The sequence below is a fragment of the Neovison vison genome, chromosome 1 (genome assembly GCF_020171115.1).
Source record: "Neovison vison isolate M4711 chromosome 1, ASM_NN_V1, whole genome shotgun sequence".
NCBI lineage: Eukaryota > Metazoa > Chordata > Mammalia > Carnivora > Mustelidae > Neogale > Neogale vison.
Window position 1 is genome coordinate 198,526,655 of NC_058091.1, and position 16,348 is coordinate 198,543,002.

At 36.1% G+C, this 16,348-nt stretch overlaps 1 protein-coding gene across 2 annotated transcripts in view; it reads right to left on the reverse strand.

Moving 5' to 3' along the window:
• Positions 1 to 16,348, reverse strand: part of SLF1 (SMC5-SMC6 complex localization factor 1) — an 85,097-nt gene that overhangs the window by 16,034 nt on the left and 52,715 nt on the right. For both annotated transcript variants that reach the window (XM_044265531.1, XM_044265539.1), the window contains one exon: positions 10,147 to 10,294. In XM_044265531.1, coding sequence (XP_044121466.1) covers positions 10,147 to 10,294 — 148 coding nt within the window. The remainder of the gene's footprint in view (positions 1 to 10,146; positions 10,295 to 16,348) is intronic.

The following is a 16,348-nucleotide window of genomic DNA, read 5'->3' on the forward strand; positions in this document are numbered from 1 at the left end:
TATAACCAATTGTATATTTTTGTATTACAAAGGATTTATTGCCTGTCCATTGACATGAGGGATCTTATACTAATCTTAATAGCAATTCAAACCAGTAAACCTTTTTGTGGAACGATCCAGAAGCAACTTTCCATGCTTAGAATCAATCTTTACGGGGCATCTGGGTGGCTCAGTGGGTTGGGCCTCTGCCTTCGGCTCACATCATGATCTCAGGGTCTTGGGATCAAGCCCTGAGTTGGGCTCTCTGCTTAGCAGGGAGCCTGCTTCTCCCCTCTCTTTGCCTGCTTTTCTGCCTACTTGTGATCTCTCTGTCAAATAAATAAATAAAATCATTAAAAAAAAAAAAAAAAGAATCAATCTTTACCACGGACACAAGAGGCAAGGTACAGAAGATGCAACCCCCATGATCCAAGAAGATCATTCAGAGTCTACCTTGGTTGTTAAGAGTAAAAAAAGGTATAGTGAAAACAGTGACTCCAGTCACAGACATGCTAATCTGTGAAAATGGGCAGACGCTACTGGAATGGGACTTTCTAGCAGTACTAAAACAACACAGGTTGAGATGACCAAGGCCTCTTCTGGACTAGGGCCTCTCATGACAAACTCTCCGCACAGCTTGCACAGTCAGACAAAGGGAGTGCTACTTATGACTTCATGTCTTGGAACCCTAGTCTATTCAACTGGCCACCAATCACCATGCTGGTATGTGCACCTTCCAGCTGGCAGAAACGATGGAAGAATATTCTCACTTGAGTCAAGCTCTCAGGACATAGAACAAGACAAAAAGAAAACCTCATCCAGTTTCTCTTACATGTATACTAACTGAGACTTGGGTCTCTCAGAGCCAGAGTAGGGATGTTCATTTTGGGGAATTGCACGGTTTTTTTACCAAGTATCTCATGGCACAGAAATTACCTTGAGGTTGGTGGGTGACCTACTTTCAATCTAACCTACTCTAGGGCAATTTATCCTAATATGGGAGTCCTGAGTTAGGCAGTGGGCACTCTAATGGCCTTTAAATGCTTGACCTGTGCCCCTCAATTTTGCGTTGACTTTACCTTATGTGCATGTTGATGCACAACAAAGTTTGTCTAAACATACACCATTTGATGAGAACAATGAACTCACCAGTCTGTGCGGCCAGTGGTTCAAAAAAGTAGGTTTATGGGGTTTATGCTTGTGTTACACCCTATGGTTCTCCTCCTTATGGCCAACAACACAGCAGAAAGACAAAGAAAAACAGTGACTATCTCTGGGAGGAAAATGATCCATAAAAATCAAGACTACTCATAACAAACCTTGAACAGAGTCACTATATACAAGGACCTAGTTTCACAAATACTTCCTTCTGCTAATCTGTATTTAGAAAAGGAAAAAGAGGGCTCTCACCATTCTTGTTTCCACTGGACCACATAGGCCGTTCCATCTGGGACACTGACATGGTAAGAATTCTTACCTTCTGCTGGCTTTCTGTCAATGGTCCCAGGATATCAGCATGAGCAGCCCCAGAGGAAGCAGTAAAATTACTCTCTCTATGGTCAACTGTAGGGGAGGAAAACCTTTTGCTCTTCCTGAAGTCTATCGGTCTTCAACTGTCTTTAGCTCAAATTAATCCACATGCCAAGGTGGCACATTTTGGAGTATCATCTTCGGTTCCCCTATCACTACTAACACTGGAAAAATAAGAACTAGGAAAAGTCAATAAAATTAGCAAAATAAACATAACAGGTTAAATGCATTTTAAAAATTGAACAGATTGATAAACTAATTATCAATATAAAGTATAAAACTGTAGTCAGGGGCTGAGTTTCTTTACGCTGAAAAGACACCTGACAACCAATTAAAGTTCTTTCCTATTCAGATGCTTTACCAAAAGGCTAAAGGATGATATCCTTGCAGTCCTTGATTGTTTGATCTGTTCAACTGGGGGGAGGAGGTTAAAAGAGGGGGAGCAATGAAAAAGAATGGACTAAGTGGGTGGAGAATTTCCCCCCAGGGAACATTTGGCAAGGTTTGGTTGTCACAACAAGGGCATCCAGTGGTCAAAGCCTTGGAAAGTACTAAATTCCCTACAATTCACAGTTCACAGGAGAGTCCCCAGCAATAAAGAATTATCCAGCCCAAAATCTAGAGAGCGCCCAGGCTAAGTTAGAAACTCTGCCTTGCCTAAAGACCTGACGTTCTTGCCTTGAGGCACACTGCCATCTGGGCAAATGGCTCCAGTCAGATGTTAAGTAGATCCAATTAGTCCCACAAAGACAGGAGATTGCTGAATTCAAATAATCCTTTCCAAAATGGCCTAAACTGCAATGTAATCTATAAGAACTGGAAAATAGAAAGGAGTTATTTATAACCTTTTGTTACAACTGACTACTCACAACCTACCAGACTATAAGTATTACTGAAACTGCATAAGCAGTGACCTGAAGAATGATAATCAGAAGATTTTAATCAACTTGACATGTAACATTTTATAAATTTAAGGTGTACAGCCAAGTCACTTTGATACTTTTACATACTGTAACATGACTGCCATTGAAGTAACATTTATTACATAACATCATTATAGTATAATATTATCTGTATTCATTATACTGTATATTAGATCTCATGGCTTATTTACTACTCTTTTTAAGTTTGTACCCCTAAACACAAATCAATCCTACCTCCCACTTCCCATCCTATAGTAACCATCATTTTGATGTGGAGTACAAAGGCAAAATAAATGTATAAGAGAAATTAAATTTCCTTTGTAGCTCATTGACAAGTAGTTGAGATAGGCAGAGTGACCTTCCTCAAGTAACTCAATTGCCTCAATCTTAATGCTTTGCCAGAGGCAAAAGACAACCTTAGCTAGACATTAGCCCAACTTCCAGGATCCTGTAATTCTTCTTTAATATATAAAATCCCTTTGGAAACTTCCTTTATCGCTATCCCCCCAAAAAGATGTGTGTTAGCAATCATCCTCCAAACATATGGCTCACTGATAAACATCTCAAGGGTCTCATGACTAAAGTTTTACTAGACTGTAGTAAATGAATGACCTTTTCCTATAAACAGCTAGCCCCTCAAGGTCCTAAAAACCTTGCTTCCAAATCCCTTAGAGACTTAAATCCTATCCTTAACCCTTCCCAACTTTAACCACAGGGATCTTACCTTGGACAGAAAGAGCTTCCCTGGGGTTATGAGGAGGGACTGATTACTGTGTTTAAAAAAACCAAACCAAAACAAAAACATGTTTTTGCACCGAAGAAGTCTCAAGAATCCTTTGTGGACCATTCGCTCCAGCACCCCAACATCACACCACATCAATTTCACTCTTTTTGTTGTTGTTGTTGTAGGTGGTGGTGTTGGTTTTACAGGTTTGACTTTTAAGATCCTGCATGTTAGCAGTATCATACAGTACTTGTCTCTCTCTGTGTGACTTATCTCACTTAGCATAATGCATGCAAGGTCCATCAATGTTGTTTCAAATGAATATCCTCCTTTGTCATGGCTGAATAATATTTCATTGTGTAGGTAGACCACATCTTTTTTATCCATTCATCCAATGACAGGCATTTGGGTTTTTTCATATCTTGGCTATTGTGAATAATGCTGTGACAAAGGGGGTGCATAAACCTCTTCAAAATGCTATTTTCACTTCTTTTAGATATGAACCCAAAGGTGGTATTGCTTAATTGTATGGTAGATCAATTTTAATTTTTTGAGGAACCTCCATATTATCGTTCATTATATTTGGACTATTCTACATTTCCACTAACAGTGCATAAAGGTCCCCTTCCTTTTATTAAACACATCCTTTTAAACACTTCAGCTCTTGTCTTCTTGATAATGTCCATTCTAACTGATGAGGCGTTATCTCACTGTCATTTTAATTTGCATCTTCCTGGTGATTAGTGATGCTGAACATCTTTTCATGTGCCAGTTAGCCATTTTGATGTCCTCTTTGGAAAAATGTCTCTTTAGCTCCTCTGCCCAAATTTTAAAAGATTGTTTGTCTGCTGTTAAGTTTTGTTAGTTCTTTGTATATTTGGAATATTAACCCCTCACTTTTTTTTTCTCCAAGATTTCGTTTATTTATTTGACAGAGACAGTGAGAGAGGGAACACAAGTGGGGAGAATGAGAGAGTTTGGAAAAACAGGCCTCCCACTGAGCAGGGAGCCCGATGCAGGGCTTGATCTCAGGACCCTGGGATCATGACAGTAGCCGAAGACAGATACTTAACAACTGAGCTACCTAGATACCCCATAACCCCTCATCTGATACATGGTTCGCAAAAAATTTTTCTATTCTGAAACAATTCTTTTGAACATAAAATGTCTGGTTACACATTTTTTTAAAAAGCCTATCATCATAGCCTTTACAACAACCTATTAATCTCTTAACTTATCACCTCTAAGTGGAGGCAAAAGAAAGTAGAAATAACTTTCACTGTACAGTTCAAAAGAGATGATCCAAATGAAGTTATTCATCCAGAAAGAGCATTTGATAGCTTAAAAAAAAAAAAAAACCCAGAAAACACTAAAATCATAAAGGATCCACATTTTACCAGGTAATACATTTAAAGGGAATAATAAATAGATGGAAAATAGAACACAAGAAACTACGCCACAGGACTGTAAGCCCTTTAAGGACAGGATCATTTTTGAATCCCTCACAGGTTATAGGCTACTGACTTGCAGATAACAAACATTTAGTATTTGAAAGGTACATGAATGCGTGAATGAATGGCAGAGACCAGTAACTGTAGAGAGCTAAACCTAGATCATCTTTTCAAAAGTTTATCACATCATGCCACTCCTCATTAAAATGGCTTCTAACTCCTCAACTCTTTCTTTGCCTTTATTTTACTCTTCTCCTTGCATCTTGCCAACAGCCAGCTACTGTAAGATTTCACACAGGCTCCATTTTTTCCTTTCTCAGTTTTGGCAAATGTTGTATTTTCTAATGGGAGATGTTTTCCTGACTCTGCCCAACTCCTACTTATCCTGTAGGACTGCTTTCCTCGACTACCTAGTATAAAGTGTAAATTCACTCATCTCAACACCTGGCCTTTGTTTGAATCACTTGACATTTTTTTTAAAAAAGATTTTATTTATTTATTTGACAGAGATCACAAACAGGCAGAGAGGCAGGGGTGGGGGGTGGAACAGGCTCCCTGCCAAACAGAGATCCCGATGTAGGGCTTGATCCCAGGACCCTGAGATTATGACCTGAGCCGAAGGTAGAGGTTTAACCCACTGAGACACCCAGGTGCACCTCACTTGGCATTTTTAAATGATGTATTTGCATCTACTTGTTGTCTATTTCTTCCACCAAAAGCTCCAAAAATTTAAGAACCATGTTTTGTTTCACCTCCTTCCAGTGTACATGGCATTTAGACCAACGCCTGGTAGAGTGGAAAAAAAAAATTGCTGAATAAAGGAAGAGAATAGAAACATTTTGATGAGATCCTTAATAAATTATGAAAAAATGCTGATGAAAGAGGCCTGAAGCATGCAGAGGGATTATAATAGGGATTTAAAAAATAAAAGTGAATAAAGATTTTGAAAAACTATCAGGATAATGACATAGATGAAGAAGGGCATAAGAAGCTTTATTAAAGTTCTCTAAAGATATCAAAAATCTTACTGTAGATTATGATGACACGTTTTCTTTCCACTAAAAACAAGAGAAGTTTAAGTTAGAAAACAATGTCTTGTTGTCTATCTTTATAAATAAAGTTTTACTGGAACACAGCCATGTCCATTTACATATTGTGTATGGCTGCTCTTCCTACAGCTACAGAGCTGAGGATAGACTGTGAGTCTGTAGAGCCAACAATACTTACTATGTGGTACCACACACACAAAAATTTGCAAACCCTTAGTTTAAGCCAATTTACCAGGAATTTCAATTAGCCATAAAAATACCCCTTTCAGATCACTTTATCTTAAAATACAGAAAAGGAGATAAGAAAACTTTCTGTTCAAAGTGTTCAGAAATAAAAGAGAATAGCGTCAATGTGGGTTGACAGACATGAGATCTGATGGAAAGGAGAAAGGATTTTACTTACCTAGTGAAAGATCTTCTGCCTTAATTTTCTACAAAACTAACAATAGTTTTACTAAATTAAAATTAATAGATTTGAACCTGAGTAGCATCACAATATGAATTTTATACTTTTGCACTAAGAAAAACAAAAATGAGCTACCCTATGACCCTGCAATTGCACTACTGGCTATTTACCCCGAAGATACAGATGTAGTGAAAAGAAGGGCCATCTGTACCCCAACGTTCATAGCAGCAACGGCCATAGTCGCCAAACTGTGGAAAGAGACAAGATGCCTTCAACAGACAAATGGATAAAGAAGATATGGTCCATATATACAATGGAGTATTATGCATCCATCAGAAAGGATAAATACCCAACTTTTGTATCAACATGCACGGGACTGAAGGAGATTATGCTGAGTGAACTAAGTCAAGCGGAGAGAGTCAATTATCATATGGTTTCACTTGTGGAGCATAAGGAATATCACAGAGGACATTGGGAGTTGGAGAGAAGTGAGTTGGGGGAAATTGGAGGGAAGACAAACCATGAGACTGTGGACTCTTGAGAAACAAACTGAGGGTTTTGGAGGGGAGAAGGATGCAGGGTTGGGTGAGCCTGGTGATGGGTATTAAGAAAGGCACGTACTGGGGTGCCTGGGTGGCTCAGTGGGTTAGGCCGCTGCCTTCGGCTCGGGTCGTGATCTCAGGGTCCTGGGATCGAGTCCCGCATCGGGCTCTCTTCTCAGCAGGGAGCCTGCTTCCTCCTCTCTGTCTGCCTGCCTCTCTGCCTACTTGTGATCTCTCTCTGTCAAATAAATAAATAAAATCTTTAAAAAAAAAAAAAAAAAAGGCATGTATTGCCTAGAGCACTGGGTGTGGTGCATAAACAATGAATCTCGGAACACTGAAAAAAAATTTAAATTAAAACAACAACAACAACAAAACAACCCAAGAATATACTCTTGGCCATAAATGAGAAAGATGGACCATTATCTTCATTTGGATGTCATGTAACAGTCAAACTATAACATTTTTATAGTGACTTAGGAAAAGCAAAAAATAGTAACTGAGCTAAAGAATAATGCAAAGAGGAGCACCTGGGTAGCTCAGTGGGTTAAGTGACCAACTCTTCGTTTTAGCTCAGGTCCTGATCTCAGGGTTGTGAGATTGAGCCCTATGTCACGCCACCCAGCTACTGCAGAGTCTGCTTGGGACTCTCTCTCCCTCTCAAATCAATCAATCTTAAGGGGAAAAAAAAAAAAAAAGACAATGTCAAAAAATAGTAAAAAAAAGAAAAAGGGGGTGGGGTGGGATGGCGGGGGTAGCAATAGAGAAAAAGGAATGGTTCTTCACCAAAGTATCAACATGCTGACAAAAAAGACTTATTAGAATACCTGGTCCACTTGTGCAGATTAAAGTATTATACTATAAAGTCCATAATAAACACTTTAATTTTACTGCTCTCTTAAAGACAAACTGTTCACCTGATTTTTCTCTTGACAAAGGCTAAAAATCAAGACATACTAACAACAAAAAATTAGAAAGATAGTAAACTGAACCATTTTAGAAATAAATTTTTAAAACTACCTACCTGTAGCTAAATTAATAAGCCTAAGGGACCAATTTTATGTGGTTTGAGAAGAAATTAAAAAAAAAATAATTTCAAACATGAATATAGTTTAAATCTCAATTAGAGTGTTAAATGATCAAATGTATCTGGGGAAGCAAAGTCATTGCTCAGTATGTCAAAAAAATTGCAATGGTGGAGAGCCTGAATGGCTCAGTAGGTTGAGTGTCTGTCCCTGGGTGGGAGTCTGCTTCTCCCTCTGTCCCTCCTCCCCTTAACTTGGGCTCAAAAGCACATGTGTGCTTATATTCTCTCCCTCTCGCAAAAATAAATTAATAAATTCTTAAAAGGAAAAAAAAAAAAGAATTGTAATGGTAACATTAATTCTAGATTTAGCTTAAGTTAGTCAGACTAAAACTTGCTGGATTTAAACTTGTCATATGAAAGGTGGAAATAAGACTGGAAAACAATATTTTGCTTTAAAGTAAAGGAAAATTCAGAATATGAGAGAAGCAACCACTGAAGCTCATGTATGGAGAACCCAATCAGTATAGGCTTGTATTTTTTGCATTTGGCTAAACTACAAGATAAATTACATTTCCATAAAGGTGACCAAATACACACCTGAAACAACAACAAATATACTGACTCTGAAGTCATTGAAGTCTATAAAGCCACTGCTAATCCTGTCCTGGTGCCCCAACTCAAAGAAGTTTCATTATGGAATAAAAACAGGGGAATCCTTTTAGCTGAATGTTTAGTTCTGATGCTTGCAAATGACAGAAATTTGCTTTTCTAAAACAACAGTAACAAAAGAACCACCCAGTAGGAATTGTGTGAAAGAAATAATAAGAAAAGATTCTCAAGGAAAATTGAATTGAGCTAAGAAATGTTAAAAAGTCATGCAACAAAGGACAGCTACTCCACAAAAGGAACAGTAATCACCCCTCAGCTCAATGAAAAAGAAAAAAAAAGAAGATAAAATGCTTTAGATAAAAAATCTTCTAACTTCAGTAGTATAAAAAGAGACCTCTCTTTGCAGAGGGCATCATCGAATAAATCCTGAACCTAGTTTTAATCCTCGATTCCTATTCTAGAATCTCTCTTCAAAGCATTAAAGTGATTGACAGCATATTCAGGAATTTTTTCTTTTACATAAAACCTAGATGCACTGAAACACAAGTGTAACAAAAAAGATTAACAATCTAAAATTTTTAAAGTATATGAAAATGATCTTTTATATTGGAGGGCCACAAACTCACTTGTTTTAAACAACATGTTCATTTTAGGAAGTTAGGATATAAGAGAGAAAGAAATAAAAAGATTCACAGTTTCCTAAACTGACTTTAAAGTTTAGGAATGTACCTTACGTCTTTTGGAAGCCCTCTTCACTTAGGAAACCAAAAAAGTTCAACAGAACCTTTCATAAGGTAAGCATATGAAAATGAGTTCTATTATCACATTGCCTAAATAATACTCCTCCACCCATTTATTTTAGAGGAAATAAAATCAGAATTGATGATGGGGGGGGAGGAGAAAGAGTGAGAAAATTATATAGAAATTACTTATTTTTGCTTTTTCCATGCTCATTGTTGTATCAACAGACTCAATGGGAAAAAATGGTAGCAGCTTTTTATAATAAGGAAAATATAAAGCAACAGCTACACGGGACAATTTTTTTTTTCCCCAAATGTTTTTTTAAATAGTGATATAACCCAAATTAATCCAAGTGGCTTTATAACATAAGTATTCTGAGTCAATGAATTTCATTATCTTTTGTTAAGTACTTATGCAGGAAGAGACCTGAGAAGTCCTGCATTGGGCTCCCTGCCCCACATAAAAGATAATGCTTTCTACTCGAATGATTACAAGTATTAAAGGGAACAGAAATAGTTCTTACCATATAAGATTCCAAAACACCATACCTAAAAAAGCTAAACTATTTCTTCAATGAATAGAGAACAGATTTAAATTTGTCTAGTTAATAAAAATAAATAAATTTGTCTAGTTAAATGTTTACTTGCATAGGGTAGTTTACTTATAATTTTAGTTATAGGATTAAAGAAAACAATATTATTATATGTATATATATAATGATTTATTTCCAGGTACTATTTTTTGTAACATTCAACTTTTATGAAATCATCATCAAAATAATACTTTGAATAACAAATGATGTGTATGGGGTGAAGGCTCATGTTCATGTAATATTAAGAAGGAAATAAGAATACAGATTACATGAGTTCAACTATGTAAAAATACTTAGAAATTACTAGAAAAATACTTAGAAATTACTATGAAAAAGTGTTTACCTGTGTGAAAGCATTCATTATGAATAATTTTTACCTACTTTATACTCACGTGTATGCATGTTTATACATATATCTGCATGTATGTGTATCTATGTATATATACCTACACAAATGAGTGCATATGCAAGTATTTTTCAAAAACTTCGTATGAACGTATGTTAAAGATTACAAACTGCCTAAAGGAAAAGCACACAATAGGTATATGAAAAACACAGTACAGATGCACTTACCGTCACACGAAAGGGAAACATAACTTCCTAAGTCATCAGACATGTGTCGCATCACATTTTTACCCCTCTTAAGACCAAGGAAGATCCAATAATCTATCGCTGCTCCAAGAATTCCAGTCAATAAATAAGCTAGCTCGTGTTTGAAGACCTAACATTAAGATGGGAGAAATATTAGTAAAACATTTTAAATTATCTTTTATCAGTGTTTATTTTGAATACTTGTTGAGGCAAAGCTTAGTTATTTAATACGGGGTATGCTCATATTAAAAGGTATTCCTGAGGGGCGCCTGGGTGGCTCAGTGGATTAAGCTGCTGCCTTCAGCTCAGGTCATGATCTCAGGGTCCTGGGATGGAGTCCCACATCGGGCTCTCTGCTCGGCGGGGAGCCTGCTTCCCTTCCTCTCTCTCTCTCTGCCTGCTTCTCTGTCTACTTGTGATCTCTCTCTGTCAAGTGAATAAATAAAAATCTTAAAAAATAAAAAAAATAAATAAAAGGTATTCCTGAGAACCCTAGCAAGTTAACTCCCTCTCTCTATTCTCTGTTTCTCCTCCTTTCCCTTCTCCTTCTTCCCCCATCCATACCTACATATTTACATCCACATGATGAAAACAGTTAATAAAACAAAACCTCCAGGACTTAATATATGGATAGCTTATAATAAACTTTTAAAATAACATTATTCAGTAGTGTCAAGTGCTTCAGTATGGCAATAATTCCATCACACCAATGAGGAAGTATCTGGCTTCTGCGACTTCTGTTAACAGGAATACAGGATTATAAAAAAAGATGGATTTAGCCACCCTAGTGTTTATATATAAAATTAACCTTTACATTTATCCAAATGGCATATTCAATAAAAACTTTAGCAGGTAAGACTGTCCTTTTTGTTGTAAATGAGTAAACAGTTTGGATCAAATTGTAATTATTAAATTATATCAAATGCCATTACCTAACTTAGAGATGTATAAAGATTAATTTTTAAAGAATGAATACTGTTCTCTATCATCACTTCTTCAGTAAACATTATTAAATTCCCATAGAAAATATAGCAAGCATACAAAGTTTTAATTATAGTAAGTATGCTTTACCTTAATGTGGAAAATATCTTTCTAATCCATAAATATGAAGGTGAAGAGGTACAAAAATATTTTTTAAACATCTCTGATGAAGACATTAATACTACTTGACATTTTCCACAAAGACTAGTTGAAATTCTTTTATTTTTGTTATTTGTTTTTCAGGCATGTTGGATACGTGAAAAAAATCATCAAATTAACAACTGGGTAGAAAACATGTGAAAAGGTTATAATCAATAAATATTATAGTATCTGAATAGATTTTGAGTGTTATGTTCTGCAACTATACTATGCCTAATGTGGGATTAGGGACAGAGAAATCTCTAACCACCAGTGACTACTGGATTTCTTTCTTCTACCTTCAGCAGACAAGGTTCTTATGGTATACAATATTGCATGAGGGCATCATCATTCCTTACTATGTGAAGCTCTTAGTTAAGTGATTTCAAAACTGAAGTTCTGTTCTGGTTTGTTGTCCAAACAAGGGTAAATGGTCAAGCAGCACATATGTCAGGCCTGCTGCTGAAATAGTTTTTACCAAGGAAAAAACCTAGAGTCAGGACGCTGAGGTGTACAAGTTCCCCGTTGCTCTATCATACTGCAATACACTGCATTAAGGCTGGGCTGGATATTAGAATTTGAAAGAGAGACTGTGAAGAATGGGGCTGGAGGGATTTTAAGGGGCATGATTAGGGAAGCCTTTCCTCTAATATCATCAGGGGCTATGATATAGAACCTTGACCACAGCCTGATCCTGCTAGGTCAGGACTCATCAGTGGGCATCAGCAGCACCCTGTCTCCCACCCTGATTAGAGAGCTGGGTTTAAGTCTTCCGGGTGCAGCTTTCGGACTTGGGAAGCAGCAGCAGGACTGGCTCTATCAGCTGGCTGGGAAAGTACCAAGTCCTCCCCTAGTACTCTGGTAGGATCAAAGCCATCAACTGATCAGAACTCACTCCCTTAAGCATTGAGTCTTAGCTAGTCTTCAAAGTAGTTTGGAGGAAGCCAAGTTCTTATTTTGTAAAGTTCTTATTTCGTAAAGGAGATAGTTGCTTTGAGCAAGTTTTATTTCTTACGGTTCAACTTATCAAGAGAACATAAAACAGTACAGTGAAAAGCTACATTTAAACTAAAAATTGAACCTATCAAGATCCACACCACAAAATGCTTCTAGCAACAACATATATATCTGAATATCACCATGACACTACTCAAGAAGGATGCAAGAGACTAGTAAATTTTGATTTCTCAAAATGTACCCGAACCTAAGAGTAGAGTAAATCAGGCACTTCAGATCCCTGATCCCAAGGCTCTGGACAGGGAAAAAGGAGCTAAGCCCACAGAGCTAAGCTTCATATAAACCACAATCCAATACCTCAACAATTAAAAAAATAATCTCAGAAAATCAACCAGATGGGGACCTTTCTCTTTCCTTACACAAATTTATGTATATATACCTGATACCACAAATTAAAATCAATATTGCCTATTATTCAATTCACTTTGATATTACAACTATTAAACAGAGATGGGTAACCCTTACAGTACTCTCAAGGAATGACTACAGCTTCCTTATCTTGATAAAGATACATCAAAATTATTCTTATCTGTGTGACATTTCCTATACTTCCATACTACCATATATTCATAATAGTAAATTTTATATAAGAAGACATTTTCAAATTAGGTTCTTGGATCCTTTTATAGTATATTCTTATCTGCTTTCACTATAACCATAGGGCCAAGACCCTGCATTATGGATTGTACTCACTGCAAGTTTAACAGTGTATAAATAGTGCTACCCTTTCTTGCATAGTAGATATATATATATATATATTTATGATTTAGAAGCGGATTAGTGAGAAAATGGCAAATAAACAATGAAGGGAGAAAAGCTTTCCTGGAATACTGAAAAGTATGTTAAAGCTGAAAGAAAAGAAAACTCTCAGACAAAAATCAAAGACATGATGCACACATGACACATATTTATGTTAGCACACCTCTTTAATGTGTATTAGACATTCTGTCGATATAGTTCTCTATTATCTGCCAGTACAAGTAATCTCCATTTAATAACTTTGGTGATCTTCCAAAAACTGACTAGTATATAATGCAGAACTACGATCTGGGCCTTCAGACTTCCAGGTTAGGGCTTTAAGCAATATCCCCGGCAACAGATGCTCTGCTATACCTTTGTCAGAAAGATGCAAACATAATACACACAATGTGTCTCTTCCTGTTAAAAACACTGGCATTTGAAACAAGAGCAAGTATGCTGCAGTGGACACTTGGCCTCCAAGCAAGGCTTTACCCTAACAAGGTGTGACACCTTGACTAATTAAATTCTTTGGCCTCAATTTCCCTATCTTTAAATACAAAGAAACTTCCATTTCTACCTACACTTGTAGGGTTATCATTAAATAGCACTTAAGGACATCACAAAGAAAAATAGGACTAACCACCAAGCTTAGCAAAATTTGTACCTCCTTCATAACCTTGACATAGCTCACCTCTGCTCTTTGCCAAGGAAAGCCCAAAGCTTTCTCAGATTAATGACAATGAAATTCACTGCCTTTGTGTCACTCTGCAACACTTGCTGATTGACATTATGACAAAACAATATTAGCATAAACTGAGGACTTCTGTTTAGCTAATGACTTAAATTGAATGCTTCAACTCAGCAAATCAAGAAACAAATGCTTTACAGTACAGAAAATGATGTCTATGAACATGCATGGAATTCTTGAAATTGGAAACTGCCAAAAAGATTTAATTAGGTACAAGAATGAATTCTAGCAGATAAGGTAACACATATACACACACAGACACAAAACAGTTTTTATGAATTTACACAATTCAAATGTTTAATAAAAATACCTATTTGCTAAGTTTTAAGGTGGTTCTAATATTACAACTGATGCTACAATTTATTGCAGATTGCTTTACAAAATATGTTTAATTTATTTATAAGTTTGAACAAAACCTTCAAGTTAATCATGGGTAAATCAGTATTTCCTGAGTAAATTCTGCTCTTTGACAGTCCTTTGGTGATTTAGTAAAATTGTGAAAATGTCAGTTTTATTATTGTTTTCAGATACAAATGAGCAATTTCATTTATATAATCAAATGGATAAAAAAGAAATACTCCATAATGAGAAAACATTTTCTATCCCCAATGATTCTATGGTCTAAAAAGTACATAAATAGACAGATTTTAATTAATAAGAATATTAGTATTATACAAGTATTAAACTCAACTGGCAATGCAGTATAGTTTTATTTATGTTGAGTATTTTCAATTTACACCTGTGTATAATCATATTTCTTTTTAAATAAGACACATGTACAAAATAATCACTACTCACTTGGTTATTGCCACATAATACAATTATTTGAACACAAAGACTAGCTATACCCAGAAATAATTCTCCCTTTTTAATTTGAAGTTAAAGAAAAATTAGGACCCTCAAAAGAATTTTCTTTTTGTTAGCCTCAGGCACCCCCTAAGCCAGTAAGGGCTTCTGTTTCTGATAAGAGAGGCTTAATTAATTCAAATAAATGACCTTATAAAAGAAAACTGAAAATGTTGAATACAATATGTAAAACATCTTCTGGAAAGATAACTTGTTATGTAAAACATAACTTCTGGAAAGTTACAAAGAATTGCTAAGCCAAGACCTAGGAGAAGGTAAAGAGACAAATGAGGCCCTCAAAACCAGCGGGCTTTGCCCTAAGGGCACTAGCTGACCACAAAGAAAGAACTGTGAGACCAAAATGTGGTTTTTGGAGTCTAGATGTGGATTATAAAAGTCATAGTCCAAGGCCTAATACACAACAGAAAAAAACATGTATTTGTAGCCCTGTACTTCACATAGGACTATCCGGGGACCCTCAAACCTGGCAACAGAAATTCTCTCTAGAGAAAGATATTCAGCACATTTGCCATGTTACTGTTTGCACAAATAATTTTTCAAATGCAATTTATGGCATACAGTAAATGGTAACTAGCTTGTAAGAGAATATAAAAAAACACAAGAGAAAGAAAGAGGAGAAACAACAGAAATAGACTCACAAAGAGTTCAAATATGAAACAGTCATACATAAACTATAAATTAACTATTACTGCCACATAAAAAGACAAAAGAAAACCTTAAAAATTTTGTAGGGAACTAGAAACCATAAAAACATGCTTTAGTAATTAGGAAGTAAAAAAGTCTAAAACTGGCAAAAACGCAACAGACATGTTTAACAACATATTAGATACAGCTGAAAAGAGACTAGTGAACTAAAAATTAAATGAAAAGACACTACCCAGAATGCTCCAAATATAGAAAAAACCCTGATAATCTAGATGAGAGGGGGGAAAAGCAGAGTAAAAAGGAGAAGTTGTAACCTAAGTTAATTGGAACTAAAAAAAGTCAGGCAGAGAAAAGAGATCAGAGGAAATATGAGAAGATAAACTATGTATGATTTTCCTTGACAAGGAATACTTTATGGCTCATCTGACATCAGAATTCTCTACCCAAAACGCCATGCAGTACTATATACAAAGTACAGATGGTTTTTAAAAAAGGGAGGAGGATAAACTCATCAAGTAGATTCCTAAGAGTCTGACTAAATATCAATTATTAAACCTGTCATAAAAGATGACAGAGAGTAGGGCACCCAGGTGGCTCAGTCAGTTGAGCATCAGACTTTGGCTCAGGTTATGATCTCAGGGTCCTGGGATCAGGCCTGGTATTGGGATCGAGTCTGTTTCTCTCCCTCTCTTTCCCTCTGTTCCTCCCCAAACATGCTCTCTCTCTCCCTCAAATAAATAAATATTCCAAAAAAAATGATAGAGAGCAATGTAAAACAGAGAAAACACATTGTGTAACCACATATGGAGTCAAAAATGAAAGTTCAGTTAATTTCAGAAGGCCAAAATCATTATAGGGCTCATTTTTTAACTGTAATTTACCATTAGAAATTTAAAAAAAGCATAGGCAAGCAAAATCCACTAATCATAACAAAAACACACCCATTTAGAAGTTTTAAAACATCCTAAAGTATTTCTTGAATCAAAGGAGAATTCTTAAGTGATAATAAAAAACATTGAAAAAAACCATCAATAGCACACAAGATTT